Here is a 22,173-nt window from a genome sequence, read left to right on the forward strand (position 1 = left end):
AGCAGATAATTTTACGAAAAAATACAGTTTAGGAGAGATGGAAACTGCCTGGATCTCTTTGATAGATCTGGTACCCTTCACATAACCATCTTTTTCAATATACTTGGAATCGTCAGGTTGCAACAGGGCAGCTTGTTCAAATTCTCGGTGGATGCAGCAGCCTTGACCAGCACCACCGGGGTATGTGTCTGCAGGAGATGCTGGAGATCCCTCAGTTTCCACCACTCGCTGCGCAGCGCTGAACCCTGGACAGTAAAGGCAAGTGAATGAAAGCCAGCTTTTTTAGAAGATTATCCATAAAACTGGAGGTTAGTACTGAAGAAATGTGTATTTCTGTGTCCGGGGCAGGGAAGGAGAGGAAATTCCAAAAAAATGTCAAAAAACAATTTTAGAAATGCCAGAATATTTATTTTAAAGATTTCCTGAATGAATCATTTTACCTTGCATTTTGAACTGCATTTTTGTGGTTTAGAAAAGGATATAAGGTTAAAAACAAGTTAAACAGAAAGGTTGAGTAACCCACGGGCAAGCGAAACATTTCATTTCAATTGGAACTTAATATTTGGGGTTAACCCAGAATATTTTCCAGCTTCTGCTTGGTTTTTTTGCCAGCCTCCTCCCTCTACCCCAACTTCATTGTTGCTCGGTCCAAGCCATTTTTTCTCCAGACATTTTGATTCAGCCGCATAACCCCCGCAGTCATTATTCACTCCACATCAGTGATCTCCTCGTTTCCAGCTCTCCTTTCCACTGGCCCATACTCCCAGCAACGCCGCTTACTGCGAACATCGTGTCTCCACCTTCAGTCCATCCAGCCGGGGTTTTTCAGCCCCACCAGAGCTGTGGCTTGTTTCTTCAGCCCATCCCTCTCACCCCAAGCCATGCCACTAGAAATCCTTATCAAAGAAGTCATCGAAGAGAGAAACTCTCTCTGTCTTGGTTCTCACAAGCGTAGGCTTGCGGTAAAACTTCTTCTCTTCCCTTTCCCACTCCTCGGAGCCCTCCGTGCTGGAGGTGTCCCAGAACAGATCCCTCGTCCGTGACTCCCTGCGGAACCACAGGTCAACCTTCCTGCTCTTGCCTGGAGAAAGTTCAGACCCATCGTGCTGCCTGGAGAGTCCTCTATCCCATGTGTTTCCTTGGGGAGAAAACAAACAAAAAAAAATCATAATTTCGGGGAGCTGCATGCCCAGTCCCCTAGAGTTTAGCTGGAAATGGCTACGGGCAGCTGGAGGCATGTAAAGATCCTGAGAGATCCCTGAAGACCAGACCCCGTGCTGGGGGCTGGGCACGGTAAGGTATAGCTTACTCAGGATTATATTTGGTGAAATTATGGAGTCTGGCAAGAGGCAGTATGGTTTTATCCCCAAGAAGAAGAGAGCTGAGGCAAAGAAACACGAGGGAATAGGAGCAGCCAAGTCTGTTTCCCTTTCTTCTGGTGAAAGTTCACCGGCAGACACGTTTTTCACTGACTTAAGCATTTTTACCCTCGGTGATACGTTTCCAGCCCGTGCCGAAGGTTGTCACGTGCAAGCAAAGCAGAACAGGGCCCGTGCCTCGGGGATGTCAGTACCAAGTGGCGGCTGAGATTCGCTTCCATTTCCCCTTCGTGGGGACAGTGGGGTCACCTTGTGTGCCCTGGCATCTCCAACCCCCCAGCTACCTCCGTTCCTGCCGCTCGCCCACCCTCGGGGCGTGCGGGGGAATGAGAAGCCCCTGCTCGGTGTTTGCTGGCATCGCTGGCACGCAGACGGTGCCGTGCTCCCTCCTGCGCTCCGGCGTGGGCTGCAGCAGGGAGACGTGCCCAGGAGATCTGTCACCATTAAATTAATTTCACCTGATGTGTTTTCACATCAGACGTTGAAAGTAACACGGAGCCGCGGCTGGAAATGGTCTAACCGGGAACATCTCACCTTAATTACACATCACCCAGAGGGATGCAAATCTGCAATGGAAATTGCCTGGCTCTGGGCAGTGGTTTGCATATAAAACTAAACCTAAAAAATGAGTAACCTCAGCAACTGTAACATTTACCCCATGGTCCTTTAAGGATGGCAGGAGTCCAGAGGCTACACCATGCAACGTATTGGTGGACCGTGCAATGATGAAGCCAGGAGCACATCTCTGGCAGCTGTTGCTCAAGCAGCTCATTCTCCATTTCTTTCTCCTGCTGAGCCCAGTTCCAGCTTCCCAACGTGCCCCAGGGTGCTCTGCCAGAGGAGACTTACTGCAGGGTTCAACACCCCAAAATATATGTAGGTACCCTTCTTCAGTCCTTCATGCACGTCAAGGGGAAGAGACAAGGCTGACTATTCTCCCAAAAAACAGTCTCACAAGGTCCCTGAAAATAACCAGCGATCTCAAATCATCCAGGTTCCCCTTTTGCTGCACGGGAACATCACACTTCCTTTCTCCAGAGCTGAAAAAATTGAGATGTAACCAACCTAGTGCAGTAGAAGAGCTCTTCTGAAGCCCACCCTGCTTGACGCCAGCTGAAGATTTGAGCTGGTCGTTTGCACCCCGTGCCCTGGTATATTTTGCCGGGGAACCACGCAGTTGTGTACCCACCGATGACTGCAGCTACCAGCGGTTCAGCCCTGTGTTCCCTCCAGGAAGGGACCAGCTCCAGCCTGCACGGGGCAATCGCTGGGGGAGCGTGGGGCTGGGGCTCGGCTTCGGCTCCCCAGCTGAGGAGAGGTGCATGTTGTGGTGGACACTCTGCCAGAGTAACTCATGTCTCGTGCTTGAAGGAAAGCTGGCAGGGCACGTTTTAATCAGCAACTGCCAACCCTGCCAGAGTGACCACTGTGATATTGTCACAGCCTAGGTCCACCTGAGCACGCCCCAGGCTCGGGCAGGGGGCAAAACCTGGTGTAAGGGTTGATCTTCAGGCGGTCTTTTCCATTTTTTTTTTTTCCTCCTTCACCCCTTTGACCATCATGTTGGTGGAGCTTCGGAGGCTCCCCCCAGCCCATGTATGCTCACCTATGCAGCGGTCTATATGCTCACCTCCTGGCGGGCTTTTGCCCCGTGGACTCCCTGCCTCTCCAAGGACATGGGACCCCAGGGACACCCTCTGTCCTTGCACTCAGTTTGCCGTGCAGGGGACGTGAGGGACAAGCTGAGGCTCTTCCGCCAGTGGAAAACCTGCTCCTGCAGGGGCCTGATCCTGGGGACTTTGCTTTTATGCCCCTATGGCTATTCCATGGCTCTTACTTCACATCTACTCAGGTCTATTTGGATGCTCTCAGAGAAGCAGCCCAGAGACCTGCGTCCTGCTCTGAGGCATCCCAACCATCGCCCTATGCCCACATCTCACTGCTTCCCCCCCGGCTCCAGTCTTTTGAACTTGCACCGTGTCACAGCAGGGGATGGAGCAGTGGAAGCAGCTTCCATAGGGAAACTTCTCTGACGGCATTTAAGAGGCTGGCGAGTTTTACATCTCCTTGGAGAATTATTCTACTTACCACGGTCGTCTCCATGAAAACGCTGATTGTGCTCAGCAGGGACGAGGTCTCGGCTTTCGGCGCTGTCGCCTCTCTGGGGAAAGTCAAGGACTTTCTTCGGGCTGAATTCCTTGATTTTTTGTTTATCGATTTTTGCCTCCCTGTGGAGATTTCGCTTCAGCTCTGCCTGGGTTTGCAAACGAGTCATCAACACAAGCAGCAGAGGAGCAAACACGTTTTAACAGCTCGATGCGGCATATCGTTAGGGGGTTGGCGCGGAAAATAATTATGCAGTCGAGTAGTTTAACCAGGGTAAATGGTATTTGCCAAACGGGGTATGTGACAGAACATGACCCGGACAGAGATTTTTGGTTTCTTCGTGGGCCACAGCCAAATGAGGGCAAAGTGTTGCAAAAATCAGAAGTAATTACTGATCATGGGGACCCCGGGGACACTCCCCACCTCGCCTCTGCCTAAACCACCAGGAAAGCTTCAGTTGCTCTTCCCAACAACAGGCTTTAAGCCTCTTGGTCCATGGGATGGGCAGACCCCCGTCCGAGAGGGTATCCCCAAACCCATCTCAGCGTTACCTCTCGGCGCCTGCGGGTCAAATCCAGCATCTGCAGCTTGTGCAAGTGCTGCCGCCTGCCAGGGAGGTGTCTCAGGCTTTGCCCCCTCTTCTCCAGAGCCTACGAGGTGTTTAAAAACATAAATAAATACACCTGCATTTTCTGCAGGAGAAAGGAACAGCCACCAGCTCGCAAATCCACGCCCGGCCCCTCGGGTGCTCCCCGGATAAAGGCAGCGAGCGTCTCCCTGCGTAGCCAACTTGCAGAAATTTATCATGGATTTCCCCTGCGCTTGCAGTTTATCTCACAGCTCTGGGGCATGATGGAAAAAATCTTCATTAAAACAATGTATACAAGCTTCTGCCCCCCGAGGTGTTACCGCTTTGAGTTGGCTGTCCAAGATAATCCCATGATCCGAAGGGAGGAGCCACTTTTGCATGTTTGGGGTTGCAGGGGGTGTTTACAGCACACAGCCCTTGCAGCCCTCTCCCTGCCGACTGCAAGCGATGGGTGTTCAAGTTGCTCAGCCATTGAAAAAAGTGGTCCTCCAACCTTTAGCCTCAAAAATATTTAAGGTCCTGGCTCAGCAGGTCCGCCTCATCCAGGGAACTGTCATGCTGGAGATTCAAAAACTTTCCTCTTATTTTATATCCTTTCACCCACGCACCGGTGTTTCAGCCGGTTCCTGGGCTTAGCCAGGGATGGGAGCACAGCCGGTGTAAAACACCGACTTCTGCTCTTCGAGGTGCCCGAACCACGAGGGAAAGGAGCCTGCAGCCAGCAACGACCCATGCATGGGGCTCGACCCATGCACTTACCTTCGTTTTTGGGCTTGCAGCCACTTCTTGCTGACTCCAGGGCTTTGCAGGAGCAATTGCTTGCGGAGGGCCAGCGGGTTCAAGCCTCTACAAGTCCAATATTTATAATATTCAGCATTGCTTGTTCCACACAATCATATAAAACCTGATCTGAAACTACCTTGGTATTTTTCCAGCTCCAATTCTGGCCTGGCTGCTTGGGATGCAGGAAGGCGTTTGGCATCTCTAGCAGATGCTCAGGGAGATGAACATCTCCTTAGGTGCTTCGGGAGTGGACAAAACTGGGGGAATCTCCTGCATTAGAGTCAAAGCAGCAAAAACCCAGTTTGACATTAATTTCATCCCTGTAGGTATTTCTCTTTGAGCTTCAACAGTGCCCAAGGCTCCAGCCAACACCAAAGTGAAGACAAACCCCAGCCCAGATTGCTTCATGTTGAAGCTGAAGCATGGAGAGGTATCATAATCTAATATAAAGTCTCCTACCAGGTCATCCAAGGGCAGATCCCAGATGCCTGAGACCCAGAGCACCATTCCCTCCGTCCAACCAGTCTCTTTTACGTTGGCCTGAGTACGACCTGTCTCTGCAGGACTGGGCATGGTACAAAGTGTCTGGCCCGGTGGCTGATGGAAGTGAGCAGAGACTTGCTTTACAGACTGCCCTGAGCATGGATTTTTGTCTTAAGGACCTAAGCTGTCTCCTTAAATTGTGCCAAGCTACTAGATGATACTGGGTCATTTCATGGCTTGATAGCGCCAGTGTCCCCTTCTAGGGTGGGAGCTCAGTCCAGCTTCCATAAGAATTAAGGGGAGCATCGTCAAGGACTTCATCAGTAAGGCCTGACTTACACCTTATGTGGGACATCATTAACCTCCTGAATATGAACTAGAGTGTCCTCTAAATGGTGACATGCTTCTGGCTGTCTGCACTGAACCGCCACCGAAGCCTGAGCTGTAATTTTGAAGCATCCTGTAAGTCAATGCAATAACGCAGGAGAAAAAACGTCAGCAGCATCACGTAAAGGAGGCATCCCCCGCCAGCCCCGAACACCCACTTCACGTGTCTTTCAGCATCAAAAAAACCCACAAAACTGAATCTGAAGCTTAGAAAATGGCACTAGATGGCAGCATGTGACACCACAAACTGCGGTCCAGGCTGTGCATCACTCCCAGATGCCACCAAGGAGATAAACTCCCGCGTCTATCGGCTCATCTCGCTGCGCCCGGTGGGGAAGCCAAGTTTCAGGCTTTCAGCTAAAGTTGTGTCGCAGGCTGGAAAATCGACTCTTTTCTTTCATCTCTATGAACCTCATGGGATTTTTCTCTGGAAATCCTCCCTGACCAAAATCCTCTACAAGTCCTTGAGAAGGCCACGTCATCCTGCTCCGCTGTCTTTGAAAATATTCCCGCAGGGAACAGGGCTTTTGCTGGTGCTGTTTACATTCCCTACCAGCAATGGCAGAAGCACGGGGTAGGATTAACAGTGGTGTTGTCTTGCAATGAGTATTATCGGTGTTTTAATGATACATAAATACAGCCGTAACGGAAATAAGATCAATGACTAAAAATTACATGCTGGTAGGAGATTTTTAAGTGAGGCTGCGATTCCACGTGACAGTTCACCGGGCGTAGTTGGGCTCAGTCCAGGTGCTGCCACCGCATCGTCCCACCAAACCCAGGGACACGTTATTCAATAGTAGGTGGCCACTTGTGCTCTCTGAAGCCACCAGTCTTGGCCAGAGCCGCAGCCCGGGTTTCAACTGACCCCATCCTCTGTTCTTTATTATATTATAAAGACCTTCAATGACAGCAAGGAAGGCTTGAGCAAAGCACCCCTGCTTCAGCGGGTTTGCTGTTGGGGGACAGAGGCAGAGGGTTTGTCACCAAATTTTGGGAGAGTGGAGATGCTCTCAGGGAGGAACAGGGGGGTCTCAAAGCAGTGCAGGGAAGCGAGATGTTCACCCAAGGATTTTAATGGCGAGGGGTTATATAGGTGCCTGGGAAGGAAGATGGCAGCTGAGGGGCAGGTTGGTGCTGGTGTAACCCAGGACAGTCCCAGGGCTGCTCCAAGCTGCACCCAGTGCTGGGACAACCCAGCACCTACAGGAGTGCTACAGAGAAGTTCATAGCCAGTTGGGGCAAATACATCTCTTTTATGGGTTAAACAGCCAAGAAGCATGTTTGCCTCCGTGTGTCCCCAGCCACCAACTGCTGAGGACTCCTCCAGCTGCCTAATTAGGCTGCTGCCGTGCCCCATGCAGCTGGGCTCTCTTAGAGGGGTCTCAGCAGCAGGTACAACATTTGCCCTTAATTGCTAATTGCATTAGGCTCTCCTGCCTAATAAGAGCATGGGAGGGTTATTTCCAGCAGCTAAGTGCTTCCCCAAGCAGGACGTTCTGCTGCACCCATGCTTGGAGAGGTCTGCTCAAGTTGTCCCTTTCCCTGCCTGATTTTATTCCTCTGAGCCCTGTTTGCTCTCAGGTTTGGAGTCCCCAGACCTGGGCCAAGCAGCAAAGAAGAAACGCAACTGAAAGCCTCAAGCAGGGGCTCTGAAGGAGAAAGATCTGAGGAGCAAAGTGGGGGAGCTGCAACTCTGGGGCATCCAGTGTGGGGGGCTGAGCCTGGTGTCCCCAGTGTCCCTCCCTGACCCTCTGTGGGCACATAGGGAAGGAGGGAGAACTCAATCTCAGCCAAACACCGGTGGCTTTGCATCTTAAATAGCCAGCAGGTAAGAGATGGGAAGTTGGAAGGTATTGCTGGCTGGTTTGGGAGGGCGTGGAGAAGCAGTGAAAGCACAGAAGCAGGTGGAGCACAGAAAGCCGCGTGCTTCTCTGGGTTTGGGTTTTAAATAACCTGATTTAGCAAGAATTGTACAGCCCCGGTAATGCAGCTCCAGCTTAGCTCTGTGAGCATGTGGTGGCCTGAGCCTCAGCCAGGTTTTGTATTGTATAAAAGCATCAGCGCATAAAAATATCAGCACAGAAAATGCACGTGGAGGGCTTCTTGTCACTTTTTTTTTTTTTTTTTTTAAATGAAATAGCAACTCTATCCCTTGTGCGGCATGGTACGCTAGCGGTGTTCCCTTTCCTTCTTTGCAGTAAATGATATGGTTATAAATATGGTTTTGGAGCGTTAATTATGTTGTGATAACTCTTGTGTGGGGAAAAAACAGATTGCCAGGTCAGGCAGAGTCTGATGGGTTTCAGGGCTTGGAGGGGAAGGGATCTGGGAAGTGCAGGAAGAGGGAAGGAAGGTCATGGAGGAGTGATCAAGAGTGTTTCATGTTTGTTTGGGGAGGATTTGTTTGATATCTAGCTATAGATGTGTGTGCGCACCTGTATACCCAGCGCTATTGAGGGGAGAAGGTGAAGGTACATGTAGGTACGCAGCATGCATAGCAATTCTTGGAACCTAAAATAATCGCTCTGTACTTTCACCGGCCCCTACTGCAAACTCTGTCTGCTTTACCTGTCTCTCTGCCCCTAAGCTGATGCCAGACCTTGATGGGATATTTGGCCCAAAGAGCCAAAACCAGCCCCACGTGATGCAAGTTGGATCCCTTCTGCAAAGGGCTCTGTCTTGGCCACATCAGCCCCACGGGAGCACTAAGGTTTGGCTGCAGGTATCCAGACACCACAAAGGAAAGTGGGTCATTACAGCAGCGGTGGCCTCATGGCCAGCGCTGGGACACGTGTCCTCGTTGGGTGTCTCCATAGCACACGAGGGCTGGCCAGAAAGGCACGATCCATGGAGTCGGGCAGGAGGGCAAAGGCAGGGCCTTGCTGCATTGACCCCTCTTTGGCTGTTCTTAGAAGGTGAAGTCCTCACCCTTGTGCTAATGAACCAAAAATAACCTCTCTGCGGTCAACGTACCTGCTCTGCCCCAGGTATCAAACTGGGGCTGGTGATAAAGCTCATCTAGGGATGATCATCTAGAGATAGGACCTCCTGCTTGCATTGCTGTAGGGTATTTGTTTCCCCCACCGTGGTGCTGTGACCTGTGCCCATGTCCCCAAGAAAGCCCACGTCAACGGGTCAACCAGAGCAACTCATAGGGAGCTTTTCAAATTTGTCTTACTTGAGGTCTTCGAGGCGGGTGCTGTTTAATGATGCTGGTTTCTCCCTTTTCGAGCACGGCGTTGAAAGAAAGGGGCCCTTAAAGATTAGAGAAGAAACAGATGAAGTTACTTTTGGGTGATCACCAACTGCTAGGCTGTGCTCGGCGATAGTTTTTTGCCCTTGTTTTTTGGTTGGCATGTCCTACTAATGTCTCTCTCGGTGCACCCCAGTAACCTATGGTATAAATTATTCTGTTAGTTGCAGAAATAACGTGAGGATGTACCCGTGCCTGTGGTTTCGAACAAATGTCTGCCACGTACCTCTCCTACTTCCCTCTACAATATCTCATGCATCCTATACGTGATAGTAACTCCATGTCTCCTGTGGCCTTCCCAAGCTTTTAAAATGAGGAACAGGCAGCAGTTTGGATCAATTCTTGCTGCTCAGTCCCTGAGACTTTATTATTGTTATTTTTTTGGTGGAACTGAGAAACATCTCTGACGTTTTTACTGACAGCAGAGCTGGACTACAGCCAGCCAGTGGGTTCAGAAGTTAGTGGGTTATGGACAAATAAGTGGTACGATCACAGACCCTCATCATCTTTGGAAATCAGCCTGAAATAACGCGCTACACACCAGCTATCGCCCGTTAGTTACTAAAGCAGTGCTTTCACTGAGGCCTGAATGCGATCTGGGCTCGGGTCCGTTCCACGCTGGTGCTCTCGGGTGGACACCGCTGCCTTTTTTTTTTTTTTTCCTCTTGCACAAATGAGTACTTGCATGCACAGTAAGTATTTATTTTACAAAAGAGTTTCTTTATCCCACCTCTTCTTCCAAAAACTGTCCTGGTGCATTCAAATGCCATTTTATATGTGGAGTTGAGCGAGGTGTTGAGTAGCTCCTGCTCCCGTGTGGTGGGACCCCCGAGGTGGCAGCAGGGGAGGAGGGTTGGGGATAAAGTGCAGGAATTACATTACAGTTGATGCCAAATTTAAAAGTTATGTTAAAAAGAAAAATAATAATTTGGAGGTCACCTTATGGGGGACTTCAGTGGTCCCTTTAAATGAGCCCCATGGAAGATTGCCAAGGCAGGGCTCTTGGAGAAGAGAGAGAGAGAAGGTGATGGAGGGAGGGCGTTGGGGTATGGGAGGAGACGGTGACTCCATCGGATAAATGATTGCTGGGCTCTGCTGAGCCCCGGCAATGATTAACCGCTGAGCGAAGCTGCGGCTGCTCCGCAGATGCAGGAATGGGCGCCCAAAGTGAAAATTTCCAGGGCAGGCGGCTCCCGCGGAGACAGGCTTCAGCTGCCGGGGAGCACACGCTGAAATAGCAGCTTGTAATAGCGAAACAAGGGGGTGATGAAGTTATTGCCTCTCAATCTGCAGGACAAATCAGTACATAAAGAATTTCTAAGGGGGAAGTAAAACGTAAGGAGGTGGCTCACAGTGCTGGGAACGTGGGACCCGGCACAGGGAAGTGGCTGGGGCTGGGGCTTGGGAGAAGCTTATTCTGGCAAGGTGTATGGCTTTGGGGAAGTTATTTCTCCCTTATGAAATTTTTTTAAAAAATATATTTAAATTATTCTCTCTCATCCTATCCATGCATGCGTCTTGTAGGAGATTCGCCCTTTTCCTCTACAGATACAGAACTGGGAGCCAAGTGCTGGCTGTCCCCAAACCCGCTCGGCCCTGGGGCAGGGACGGTCCCTGCACACCCGCGTGGTGCTGGCGGGGAGGGACCGTGGTCCCACCGCACAGCCACCGCCGAGGGAGCACGGGCCCCAAGCTGAAGTCATTCTCATGACTTTTATTTTTTACCTTTGCACTTTAGTAGCCGCAGATCCTGCCCGCTGGAGGAAGCGGGATTTAACACAAGCCAAGATGAACCCTCATAAACCAAATAAAACCTATTCTCTGGGAGGCTTTGCTTATTTAGACAGCAGCTCAAGCTAATACGTTGCTTAAGTACTCTTGAGCATACTCTTTTTTATTTCTGAAAATGAAAAGTGATAGAAAATGACATTTATTGAGGAGGTTTTAAAGTTTTTTATAAACGTACACCTTTTACAAGTACTTGTTAAATACCCAGTGATGATAATTTTCCAGAACAGGAATAATTGGTTGCTCTTGCTGTCATGAAGTACTCGAAACCCCCTGTTGTACAGCCAGACCTGATCTCTGTTTGCCCCAGCACCTCCGGCTCCGGGAGCGTCACTGCTATCGTGCCAGAGGTTTATTTGTTTCCACCTTCTCCCGATGCCTCGTGGTGGATGATCCTGAAGGAAATATCCAGCCCCAGCGGTGCTTAGCACTGCTCGGCGTGTGTTAGAAATTCATTTTTGGAAATGGAAAAAAAGGGAGGAGGGTGCTAGGGCTGCGGCTCCTCCTTCCCCTGCGTTGCCCTTTCTCAAACCGTGTTGGTGTTCATGGGGGTTTCTCCCTAACGTGGCTGTGGGAAGCCGTTCGTCACCGCCAGTTGTACAGAGCTATGCGTTCCCTTTCAGATGGATGCAATCCTCCTTCCGCGCCTCCGGGAAGGGTTTGGGTATGGCTGGAGTTTAAACCCTGCTGTGAAAGGCTGCGGGAGAGGCTGCACGATGCCACTTGTAGAAAAACCCACACGGCTACGCTCTCTGCCTTCCTCTGCCTCTTGGCTTATGAAATCAGCCCTGTGCGAGACGTGGCTATAATTTATTTTAATGCTAAATTTTACCTGCTGAGCACATTACCCAGAGTCTGATTCTAATTAAGCTAATGATATCGATGTGCCCAGTGGCAGCAGGTGAGCAGACGGGTGTATAACCGGGAGTTACGGGGCTGCTGTACGAGGGCTTGCTCAGATGCAGCTGGCGTCGTTGCACGCCAGGGCGATGCTGGGGAGCGGGGCTGTTCCCAGGGGGACAACTGATGGGAGTAAGGAGCCTGGGATCTGGGCTCTGGTGACTGAGACGCTTTCCAAAACAGGCTGGGGGGGGAAAAAATGAGTTTTCCCAAACCTGAAAATGGCAAAAAAGCTACTGATGCAGAATGGCACGTGCACAGACCTACACCTGCACGGTAGCAAGCAAACCCGCAGCCCCAGCTGATGCCCCGTGGGGCTTCGCAATCGTTTGTTGATGACCCCCTTACCTGCAGAGGCTCTCCCGTACCAGGTCTCCCGGAGAGGTGGAAGTTGCTGGTGAAACATGGGTTTTCCCCACTCCACCACGGCCGGCGGGTGCAGGCTGGGCTCTCGCGGCACGCCGAGCCGGCACGGGGCGGTGAGAGCGGGCAGGTCCTCCCCGGCACGCATCGGTGCCACCTTGGTCACCTTGGGGTGAGCCTTGGAAGAGCTCAGGCCCATTTTGCAGAGCAGTGGCTTTGAAAGGAGAAGGAAAAACCCTCATGGCCGTCCTCCCCGGACGCAGAGGGACCTTTGCGAGCCACCGCGGTTCCCGGGGAGCTCCCTGCCGAGGCCGGGGCTGGCTCCCACGGACGTGCCCACACGTCCTTCCCTGCTCGGTTAAACATTGACCCGGCCCTGGCCATTCCCCCGCGGGGACGAGAGGTGGCTGCTGCTGACGGAGAAGGGGAAAGCAGCTCGGGGAGCCAGCGCCAAGCCCTGGGGAAGCTTTGCTTTTTACCTACAAGTGATTTTTTCAACCAAGGGCACCACCTCAGCTGGCCATTGACTGACCTGGAGGTATTTCTACAAGCAACTCTCTTTGTTATATCTTCAGTTTTGGGAAGGAAATTCAATCCTCGGAGCACCAGAAGGGTTAAAGCATCTCCCACCCTGCGTGGGAGAAGCAGCCTGGGGACAGGGGCTGGCCGAGGAGCATCCTCCGCCCTTGCTCCTGCCGGTGGCACTGCTGGAAAAAAAACGCAGCTTTTGCACAAACCCACCCGAAAACATCAGCCAAAGTGAGTCATGGTCTGCGGTTCTGGAGCTGCTGCAAGGCTGGGACCAAACGCAGCAGGATCAGTGCGTAAGGGGAAGATCTACACGTCTCCGTTTGTTTCTTCCTTTCCGTTCCCAAGGCGTATGGAGGGGTTCGGAGGGCACAGTTTCCTCGGAGCCGTAGGGAGTCAGTCATTCATTTCCAAGGTGGAGCGGTTGGAAAACGTGTAGGGAGGATTATTTATGCAACAAATTTACTATTGCAGGGTGGGTTTTTTTGGCAGGAACAGGGTTGCGGGAGGAGGTCAGAGCACCTGTGGGCTCCGCTGCGAAACGCGTGGAAACCAGCAAACACCGAGCGTGTGAGGCAGAACCCAAAACGGCGTCAGAGCCGGGGTTCATTTAGCAGAAGCTCATCCCACTGGGATTCCTGGAACAATCCTGTAGAGGTTTGGAGCGACTGGGGCCTCTTTTGGCTTTCCTCTTGGGAGAGGAGTGCTGGGAGGAGGCTTGCGCAGGGAAATGAGGATTGTGGCAGAGCCAAGTGTCCAGCGCTCAGTAGATCCATGGATAAACCACTCGGCTGCCCCTTGATGGAAATAGGGAGGTTTTGAGCTGCAAAATGCCACTGGCCAGGGGTGGCAACTCCCAGAAGAAATTATTCATCCCTGGAGCAACCCAGCCGGTTCATGTTTTCAGCCGCAAAGCACCAACATCGCTCGTGACTTCGCTTTATAACAGGTCACACAGGGCACGAGGGAGCAGAGTAGCTTAGTCTGTATTTTTTTTTTTTTTCCTTCTTCTTTTCAAATGAAAATATAAAATCAACACCCTGCTTCCCTCCTAAGTTTCTCAATGCTTAATGTCTATTTTTCCATTTTTTTCCCCTTCCCCCTCCCCTGCTGAGAACAGGTAATTCCTGTTAAGCAGCTTGGGAAAATTGTGAATTAAATGCAATGATGGACGTGTCGGAGCAGTGGAAAACCCACGTGGATGTTAACGCTAGCGCCCGTCGTGCTGTATCTGGGTGTCTCACCTGGGTGTGATGCAGTGGCCCTGGCCCTGCTGAAGTCCTCGCAGGGTCCCACTACTCCCCGTGCCACCAAACCCCCCCTCTTGGCCAGGTTTCTTTCCAAGGGAGATGGGTTTTCCCACCTGCCGTGCAGGATGGCACCATGGCCTGTGGTACAGTGATTTAGGGGAGGGGATTGCAAAGGGACGGACATACTTGGGGCTGATATTGCTCCAAGCACTTCATCTAGAGGAGCTCTAGGTGAAGAGACGCTCCTCTTTGCATTTAAAGGTGATGCAGTATCCTTCTGGCTGGTTCACGAGCGCCGGGCCCCACCTGCCCTGCTGGGGTACAGCTCCGTGGTACGCGTGCCCAAGGCTGTTAGCCTGACAGCGCCGCTCAGCACCTTGATGCTGCATCAGTTAATGACCGATATCTCCCGGCAAATCCCTAAAATCTCAGCATCTGTGTACTTTGGAGCTGCGCTTTGATCTCCACGTGCCTTTACTTTGTAAAGCAAGGAGGGCCAAGAGCAGCTCTGGGTTTGGGGTGGGGGGAGGGAGGCAGGCTGCAAGAAGATGTTCTTCCTGCAGGTTACTGGGGCAAACCAAGAGCAAGCTTGGGGTTGAATTGGGTGCCAGAAGGGCCCAACGGTACTGGAAGAGCTCCCAAATATTCTCACTTGAAACTGCTGGGCCAAAATTACCCCTTCTGTCTTTACCGGGCTCCCTGGACCATGGCTGGGCAGGGTGGACGCTGGGGGGTTTGCCGGGTGAGCTGCGCACGTGTGGCGGTGGAGATCGTGGTTATCACTGGCATCATTTCGACCTGCTCAGCTTGAGAGTGAGCGGCGACGGCCCCTGCTACAGCACAAAGTAATCCTGTGGTAACCCCCTCCCTTCAACCTGCCTTCGACAGCAGCCGGTGGCGTTTGGTGGGGGGAGGATGGGTCGAGGGATGCCTGAGCTTCAGGCTGGCTTCGTCACTGCCCTCCTGGTGATGTGAAGCTCACCCTTTTCTTATCTGGGGGGTTATTTAATGCAGCCTTTTATCTGTATTTAAGGTTCAGTTTGATTCCCAAGCGCCGCGCTGTAGAAACGTGGGGCTGGAAGGAGCTTTGGTCCCATCCATCGCCGTTAGGGACAGCACATGGTCCCTCCCAGGAGAGTTGGAAGCCCTTTATACCTTTCTCCCATTTCATTTATTGCCTGAAACCCTCCACCAAATGCAGCTGGAACCTGTAAGTGATACTGACCTTGCCAGAATGGGATTTTCCAGCAAATTTATTGTAGTCAAAATGAAATCATTGACCCCTAAGCGCTCCGATGCCCTTGTTTTAAGGAAGGTACAGGGAAAAGCCCAAGGGTAGGGTTAGGTAGCAGTTTGTTACTCACCTGTGCGGGGAGCAAAGGCGAACCGAGGGGAGGATTTGGCACAGGGCACCCGTTTAATGTCCAGCTGCGGCAGCGGATTGCCTCTGCCTTGAAACTTCTCCTTGCAAATGAGTTTTAAATTACTGTCACAGCTGCCTGTGCTCTGTGTGTTGCATCTTGTATCGAACCACGGGGAAAGCAGCCGCTTGTCAGAGCATCGCGGCTTGTCACGGAGATCGGGGTGGGGGGAAGCTTAAGGTCCAAAAGCAAAACACTGGGCAAAAAAATCCCCAAGTGCTGCGATGTACTGGTGTAAGTAGGACGAGAGGGAATGGCCTCAAGTTGCACCAGGGGAGGTTTAAATTGGATATTAGGAAAAATGTCTTCCCCAAAAGGGTTGTCAAGCGTTGGAACAGGCTGCCCAGGGAAGTGGTTGAGCCACCACCCCTGGAGGTATTCAAAAGATGTGCAGATGTGGTGCTTAGGGACATGGTTTGGTGGTGGAGTTGGCAGTGTCAGGTTAACGATTGGACTCGATGGTCTTAAAGGTCTTTTCCAACCTAAATAATTCTATGATTCTAAGTGTGCACAGTCGGGTAAGTGTTTCCTATCCCCTTGTCTTACCTGCTGGGAGGGCAAATGGAAGAGATGGGTTGCAACACCCTGATGTGTTGCAGAGACCGATGCAGGTGTTGCCCTTGAACCCAGGAAACCTGGGCACAGGAGAGAGGGAAAGTAGGCGGCACGGATTTTTGCCAAAATAACAGCTGGACTTTATGCAAATCTCCGTAAAGCAGAAGGAACCGTAACTTTGCGAATAGGCTTATCGTTTATTATACTTGCAGCGTGTTTAGCTAGTGATAGCGCGAACAAACGGAGCGGCGAAGAGAGGAAGATAATCCAGCACCGTTTCACTGGCGGGGATACACACCGGGGCGACTAGCAGATCCTGTTATTACACATCTGCAAAGTCAAAAAATACATCTCGTTCCTCCCTCTGCTGCTTGTTGCTTGTATTAACAAGGGATGTTCATCTTATCCCAGCCAAGGCTGAGGATACCGGTGGTGCTGAGATAACATTGTCCGCGGTGCCGGGTCGCTGAGCCCTGCGGAGAGGGCGCGCGCAGGCGGCGATGCTCGAGGCGGGTTATTCGCAGCACGCGTTGTTTTCCTTCCAGAGAGCCGGGCCCTGGCGTGAAGGAGAATCTGATAACGCAGCTGCTGGATCAAAACCGGCATTTTCCTTGGGGTGCAAACGAGACGGTGCAACTGAAACGAAACCCTCGCGTTGCTGGAGACGATAGAAGGGCTCGTCAGAGACGCCCACAGCGGCAGAAGTAAGCAGATCTGATCGGCCACTTGACGGGCGTGATTATTGGTTTGCATTCCTCTGATGGATCGTCAATGCGGTCGTGCAAAATCGCCTCCATTTATTGTCTGATTTCTTGGGTTTAATGAGTTTTCTCTGGCTGAAAGGCTGAGCTGCGCTCTAGGGAAAACAATTACCTTCCTCGCTTAATACGAAAGATAAACTGCAGGTTGGGCAGCAGGTGAACCAGGAGACCTTAACGAGTTGCTGAGCAGGACGAGCATCGCTGGAAAGCATCTGGGCCCGATGCAACTGAGGGATTAGGTACCTGCTTGCCTCTGGGCACCTGTGGCTATAGTGGTGGCCGTTGCCTGGAGCTGATGGTGGGAAGGATGCAGGAGCAAATCCCTCCTGCCCACCCACAGCAGGGGCTGGGGGGGAGCAAAGCGGTGGCAGAGAAGGGAAAGCCTTCTGCAAGCTCCGGTTCAGCCTTCGGCACCGTTCGCTGTACAGGCAGCGAGATGGGGGCTGCTCGCTCCTAGCAGAAAGCTTGGGTTGGGTTTAGACATTGTTAAGGCTGAGATGAGGCGGAGGGTGGCTGCTGGGCTCAGAGCTCCACGTCTTTTCTGCCTGCAGAAATGCAAGGGTGAGCGTGGGTCCCTGGGGATGGGACATGCCCAGGGTCTGCTCGTAGGGAGCGACAGGCTGGCACAGGGACACGTGCCCCTGGCCGTGAAACATCTCAAGAAGGGGAAAACTGACTCAAACACGGGGATGTCGCATTATTTTCCCTGCTGAATACTCAGTGAGGTTCCTTGAAGGATCCAGTCCTGGGCCTGAGGACGCTGCCATGAGGCTGCTTGGCAAAATGTACTCAATGGATGCTAAGAGGAAACGGTTGTTTTTCCCATGTGTCTGAACACAGATGCGTGGCAGGAGCTAAAATTTCAGTGAAACACCTCTCTCAAACTACCTATTAGGGTAAACGAATATATCAACTCCACAATCGACTTGAGGCAGTGCCCAAGCTGCCATGTGCTATTTGCTCTCAGTTGTATCGTCCCATCAGTGTCTCCTGTTCGATATAATTCACTTTTTTAGAATATTTTTAATGTCTAGCTCCTTTTGAAAGCAGCAGATGAGGAGCTGAGCCCATCTTCTCAAATGCTAGAAGAGACTTTTAAAAGACCGTGTGCGTGTGTCTACCCAAACCTTACACCTCTGGGTTTACTGCAAAGGGGATGGTTGGTTGGGTTGGTGTCTACAGCCCTAATTCTGCAGTCGTGTGATGAAAGAGAGCCCCAGTTTGGGTTTTTTTAAACATATACAAGTATTTTGTTAGTTCTGCTGCTTGCAAGGAACAGTTTAGACATGAATGTTAAAAGATAAAAACCATCAAATAGAAGTGAGTCAAACAAAAAGGTGCTTTTGTTATTATTTGCATGAAGTGCCTTGTTTGCAGCAGTGTTAAGCCCTAACGGCCACGGGGACACGGCGGCTGCCCGCCACCCTGCAGCCCCATCACCGCCACCTCTGGCCCTGGGACCAGTGAAACCACGGGGCTCCCACTGGACCCCCTTGTGCACCAGTGCACCGCACGGGGTGCGTTAGGACTCGCCAGCTGGGACGTGCTTGCGGAGAGGTGAGCTTGCAACCAGCCCCAAGATAAATCCTGGCTTTGTGCTGGGTGTGCGCTTGCTGTTATTTTAATAAGAAACACAGTCGTGGCTCTCATACAACTGGTATAATTAATAACAAACACTTCCTTTCCCTAATGATTTTTTTTTTCTGGCAGAAATACCATCAAAAAACCCCTACTAGCTGCTAATCAAACTCACAAACAGCGGGCAGGCCAGTAGAGCTCAGCAATCTGCGTTACTTTCCAGTTGTTTCTATTCTTCTTAAAAAGAAGAAAAAAAAATGCTTCTGTCTGCATAGCAAAGTCATCTTGCGTGGTTGATCCTAGGAATGCTGTAATGGAAAACAGCCATCCTAAATTACACAGTGACAGGCTTAGGGAAGGCACTGGGTGGGTTGGTTGGTTTGTTTTGGCTTTTGAAAGATTTTTCATGGTGACGGTTAAGAAAATATTTGTTTGGCCCAAACGATAAGCTCTAGAAAATAAGACCTGACATTTCCCAGGGACGCTGACGATCCAGGGTGTTCAATCTCTCAAGAGAAGCTTGTTGTTCAGCTGGGAGTGCAGCTTTTCTGGGAGAAAAAGAGATAAATAAAGCTATTTTTGGCTTTACTAAAGGCACCCAGAATCCAGCGCCACTGCTAGAAAGTTGGTGTTGGGAAGAGGCACAGCTCAGCGAGGCTCTGCGAGGGTGTGGGGCCAGCACTGGAGCCTGGTGCCTTTCAGGGGGATGAAGCTATGGGTGGTTTCAGGTTTATAGGACGTTTGCAACTACGCGGTCGCAGGCTGGAGCAGACCATGGGTGTCATGAGCGGGGTCGGTTCTTCAGCAAAAGCTGGGACAAGGCGTGAGGCCAGCTAAGGGTGTAGCAGCAGCCCTAGAGCCGAGGGTACGATCAACATCAGCTCAGTTTGGGTGACTAGGGCAGGTAGAAATCCTACAAATCTACAACCCTAGCAGAACGAGTTTGAACTGTTTTAATTGGCAACAGCTCACGTAAACACGCTGTTCTCCTACGTTCAGCAACAGACTTCTCTCTCCCAACTGGACTGGGAAGCAAGGTGTCTCAGCAGTGCCTGCCCCTACCCTTGCCCCCACTGATGATGTCCTCCTGGGTGTCGCGTGGGTTAGGACATCAGTACTGAGCCGTGGACTTCCACTGGCTGCAGGCAAGGGAGAGGAGCTTCCAGCGCCGTGTCTCTGGGCCAACAGCACTGTAGCATGCCCAGGTTATGTGCGAAGTAGCTTTCATCACGTATTTCACAATAATGTAACTTAATGAAAAATTAATGTTTTGTGTGTCACAGAATATTTATTCTCATAATAATTCCTAATATCAACGTGAACGTCGGCTTCTTTCAGAAATGAATTCTCAAAAATGCCGGGAGAGGTTTGAAATGGCTTTCCAAAACTACTACCTCACTGAAAGGTCACTTTATTGAAAGTAAGTCGACATGTTCAATTTTGAGATTTAGCTGGAAATATCCAAGATTTGTATCCTTGAGAATGCCTCTACTTTTGCCAGCAAAAGGAGATAAACGATGTAGACTTGATCCATATTTTAAACCCACCAGTTCAGTAAGACACAAGCTTAAATGGTTTTTATTACAAAAACATTTTATTGTAGTTATTTACACCCATTCCTTGGTAACTGTATAAATGTAAACATTTATTATAGATGTATTTCTCTTATCTTACAGTTCATCCCCAGTTCAGAGTAAATGTCATTTTTAAGCATACAAGTAGTGAGGAAATTTAAGCTATATTCACAGAATATACATCTGCGTGCAGTAGAAGTCCACCAGCCCTAAGCTAGTGGTATAGACACTGTCCCATTAGCTCTACTTCTGCTTCTCGTGTGTACGCTGGAGTCTGTGATGTCGTCGGCATGATCGTCACTTTTCTTCTCTTTCAAGCTGTTGATGAACCTCAGGGTTATTTCATCCCATTCCTCAGGGAGCAGCATCAGCAGAAACCCAATGCAAATGATGATGGTGGCTCCCAACCTCACTACGCTGAAGATCATTTTGTGCTTCAACAGATCCACAGCTGTGAAGAAGAAACAACAATGCCGTCAAAACTGCAGCAGGATGATCTACAGCGCCAGACCAGCCTGGCACATCTCTGTAACCTGCGTGTTGCACTCCGGCCGCGATACTGCCCACATCACTCTCAGTCCTCTAGAGTGACCAGCTCCTTGAGTTCAGAGAACAGCTCTGACCTGACAGCGTGGTACTGGAAGTGCCACAGCGCCTCACTGCCTCCATGCAGGCTCTGAGGAAGCCTTGTAGGGCTGGTCGAAGCCTTGTAGGGCTGGTCTAAGCCTCAAGGTTTCCATTTCTGCTCTGAGAGGGAAGGTACTTTACGGTAACTCTTTATCTACAGCAGATTGCATCAGCATGTTTGGGCTGCATGGACCAGTGATGGGGAGAGAGCAGCGTGCAGGTCAGAAAGCTCCAGGCCCAGCCTCTCAACTCCACAACCAGCAACAACAGCACATCTGAGCCCTTCAGCAGCTTCTTACAGGTACTGACTGTTCCGCAGCTCTGACCTGCATTCCCCTAAAAATAGATGCTTCTTTGAAAACATGCTCAAATACCTGGAGTGGCGAGGCTAAGAGGGTGGAGCAGGAGACTGGAAGAGCAGAGACAGAGGCTACTCCACAAGATAGGACTCTGGAGTAAACTTCCAGGTATACACCCTGCCCTGCTGCTGCACGGCAAGTCACCAGCACAGTGCTGAATCCAGCAGCAGCAGCGCGCTGATCCCGCCACGTCTCAGCAGCAACCAGCTTTGGGCTGCTGGCTGGGGATCGGCCTGCCCTCTGGTTATGCAGGCATCCCGTCACTCCCAGAGAAATGAGGCAAGACAAAAAAAAAAAGGCTTTCACCGACTGAAACACCCACCATCACCAGGAGCATCTGTGGAAGCTGAAGGAGACTGAACTGCTTTTGAAATATGTGACAACAGGTTTTGACTATTTAGACAATAAACTGTTTGTGCTGTCTGCGTGCCCGTGTGCTTATTTTTCCACCAACAACCACGGTACTTGTACCTGCATTTCCAGGGACGCTGAGCACTGTGCCGATGGAGATCAGAATGGGGTATGTAAGCACGACGCCAACGTTAACCAGAATGTTGAAAGCTAGGGAAAAACAGGGAAAATAATACATGATTATGGGGAAAATAATACATAATTATGGACTGAGACTTTTCTCCTGCATCTTGACCCTGCAAGTATGATATATGCTCGGTATGCACACCACAATGATGTAGTTGTCACAAAGTGATGGATTTTTATTTTTTTATATATAAGCATGAAATGAGGGGAAGTTCTGCATAGGGGAAGAGGGAGGGCTGTACGTCCTTTCACAAACTGTAATACCAACATTATCACACTCATATTTCACAGCTTTATCCAAGCTTTAATCAGATACCAACAACCTAGTTTTGCTGCTATAAGCCATTATTTCTCCTCCTGCCACAAGGATGGTGATCCCAGCTCCCCCTCTTTGCTGAGGTGGTGTTGTCTTTGTCTGAGTAGGACATTTCACTGATGAAAGGCCCCACACCCCTCTAGCGGGACCACACACCAAAGGTGATAGCAGCAGAAACTTATACTCTAAAGGACACTAAATACAATTAGCCGATGAAGTTAACTGTGAACTAAGCAGATTGGAGCAAGACCATGGTCTTGCTGCCATGTTGAAGGCAAAATGAAAGCTGACAGAAGTACAAACGTTCAACACCTTTAATTTATGGGTTGGGCTTTTTTTACATGACGGCATTCCCAGCCAACTCCAATTTCCTTGAGAGATCAAAAGCAAACTGCAAAAACTTCCCTTTCATATCATTCCCTAGGGTGCTCTTTCAGCTCTCGCAGCCAGGGGCTGGTGCTGTGTGCTCTGCCAGGACCCCAGGTCCCTCCCAATCACTCACCACCCAATCCTGCTGGTGAGTCCCCTACCTAAAAGGAGCAAGTTTGCTCTGCAAGGTTGTTCCCTCCTGGCTGGGATTATACACTTGGGTAGACCTCTGGGTGGTAAATTATCCCTACTTTTTGTCCCTTA

At 50.7% G+C, this 22,173-nt stretch overlaps 2 protein-coding genes across 3 annotated transcripts in view; both read right to left on the reverse strand.

Moving 5' to 3' along the window:
• Positions 1 to 662: 662 nt before the first annotated feature.
• CCDC198 (coiled-coil domain containing 198) lies at positions 663 to 12,233 on the reverse strand. Its single transcript, XM_075152461.1, has 6 exons — positions 12,020 to 12,233; positions 8,909 to 8,985; positions 4,834 to 4,920; positions 4,037 to 4,135; positions 3,468 to 3,633; positions 663 to 1,138 (listed from the first exon to the last, which is right to left on the reverse strand). The coding sequence occupies exons 1-6, from the start codon at positions 12,231 to 12,233 to the stop codon at positions 888 to 890; spliced, it is 894 nt and encodes a 297-aa protein (XP_075008562.1). The 3' UTR covers positions 663 to 887.
• A 7,469-nt stretch (positions 12,234 to 19,702) lies between these two features.
• SLC35F4 (solute carrier family 35 member F4) overlaps positions 19,703 to 22,173 on the reverse strand; it is a 137,027-nt gene continuing 134,556 nt past the window's right edge. For both annotated transcript variants that reach the window (XM_075152463.1, XM_075152462.1), the window contains exons 7-8: positions 21,159 to 21,248; positions 19,703 to 20,152 (exon numbers count right to left, since the gene is read on the reverse strand). In XM_075152463.1, the coding sequence (XP_075008564.1) occupies positions 19,911 to 20,152; positions 21,159 to 21,248 (332 nt within the window). In that variant the 3' untranslated portion in view covers positions 19,703 to 19,910. The remainder of the gene's footprint in view (positions 20,153 to 21,158; positions 21,249 to 22,173) is intronic.

The sequence above is a fragment of the Calonectris borealis genome, chromosome 5 (genome assembly GCF_964195595.1).
Source record: "Calonectris borealis chromosome 5, bCalBor7.hap1.2, whole genome shotgun sequence".
Classification (NCBI taxonomy): domain Eukaryota; kingdom Metazoa; phylum Chordata; class Aves; order Procellariiformes; family Procellariidae; genus Calonectris; species Calonectris borealis.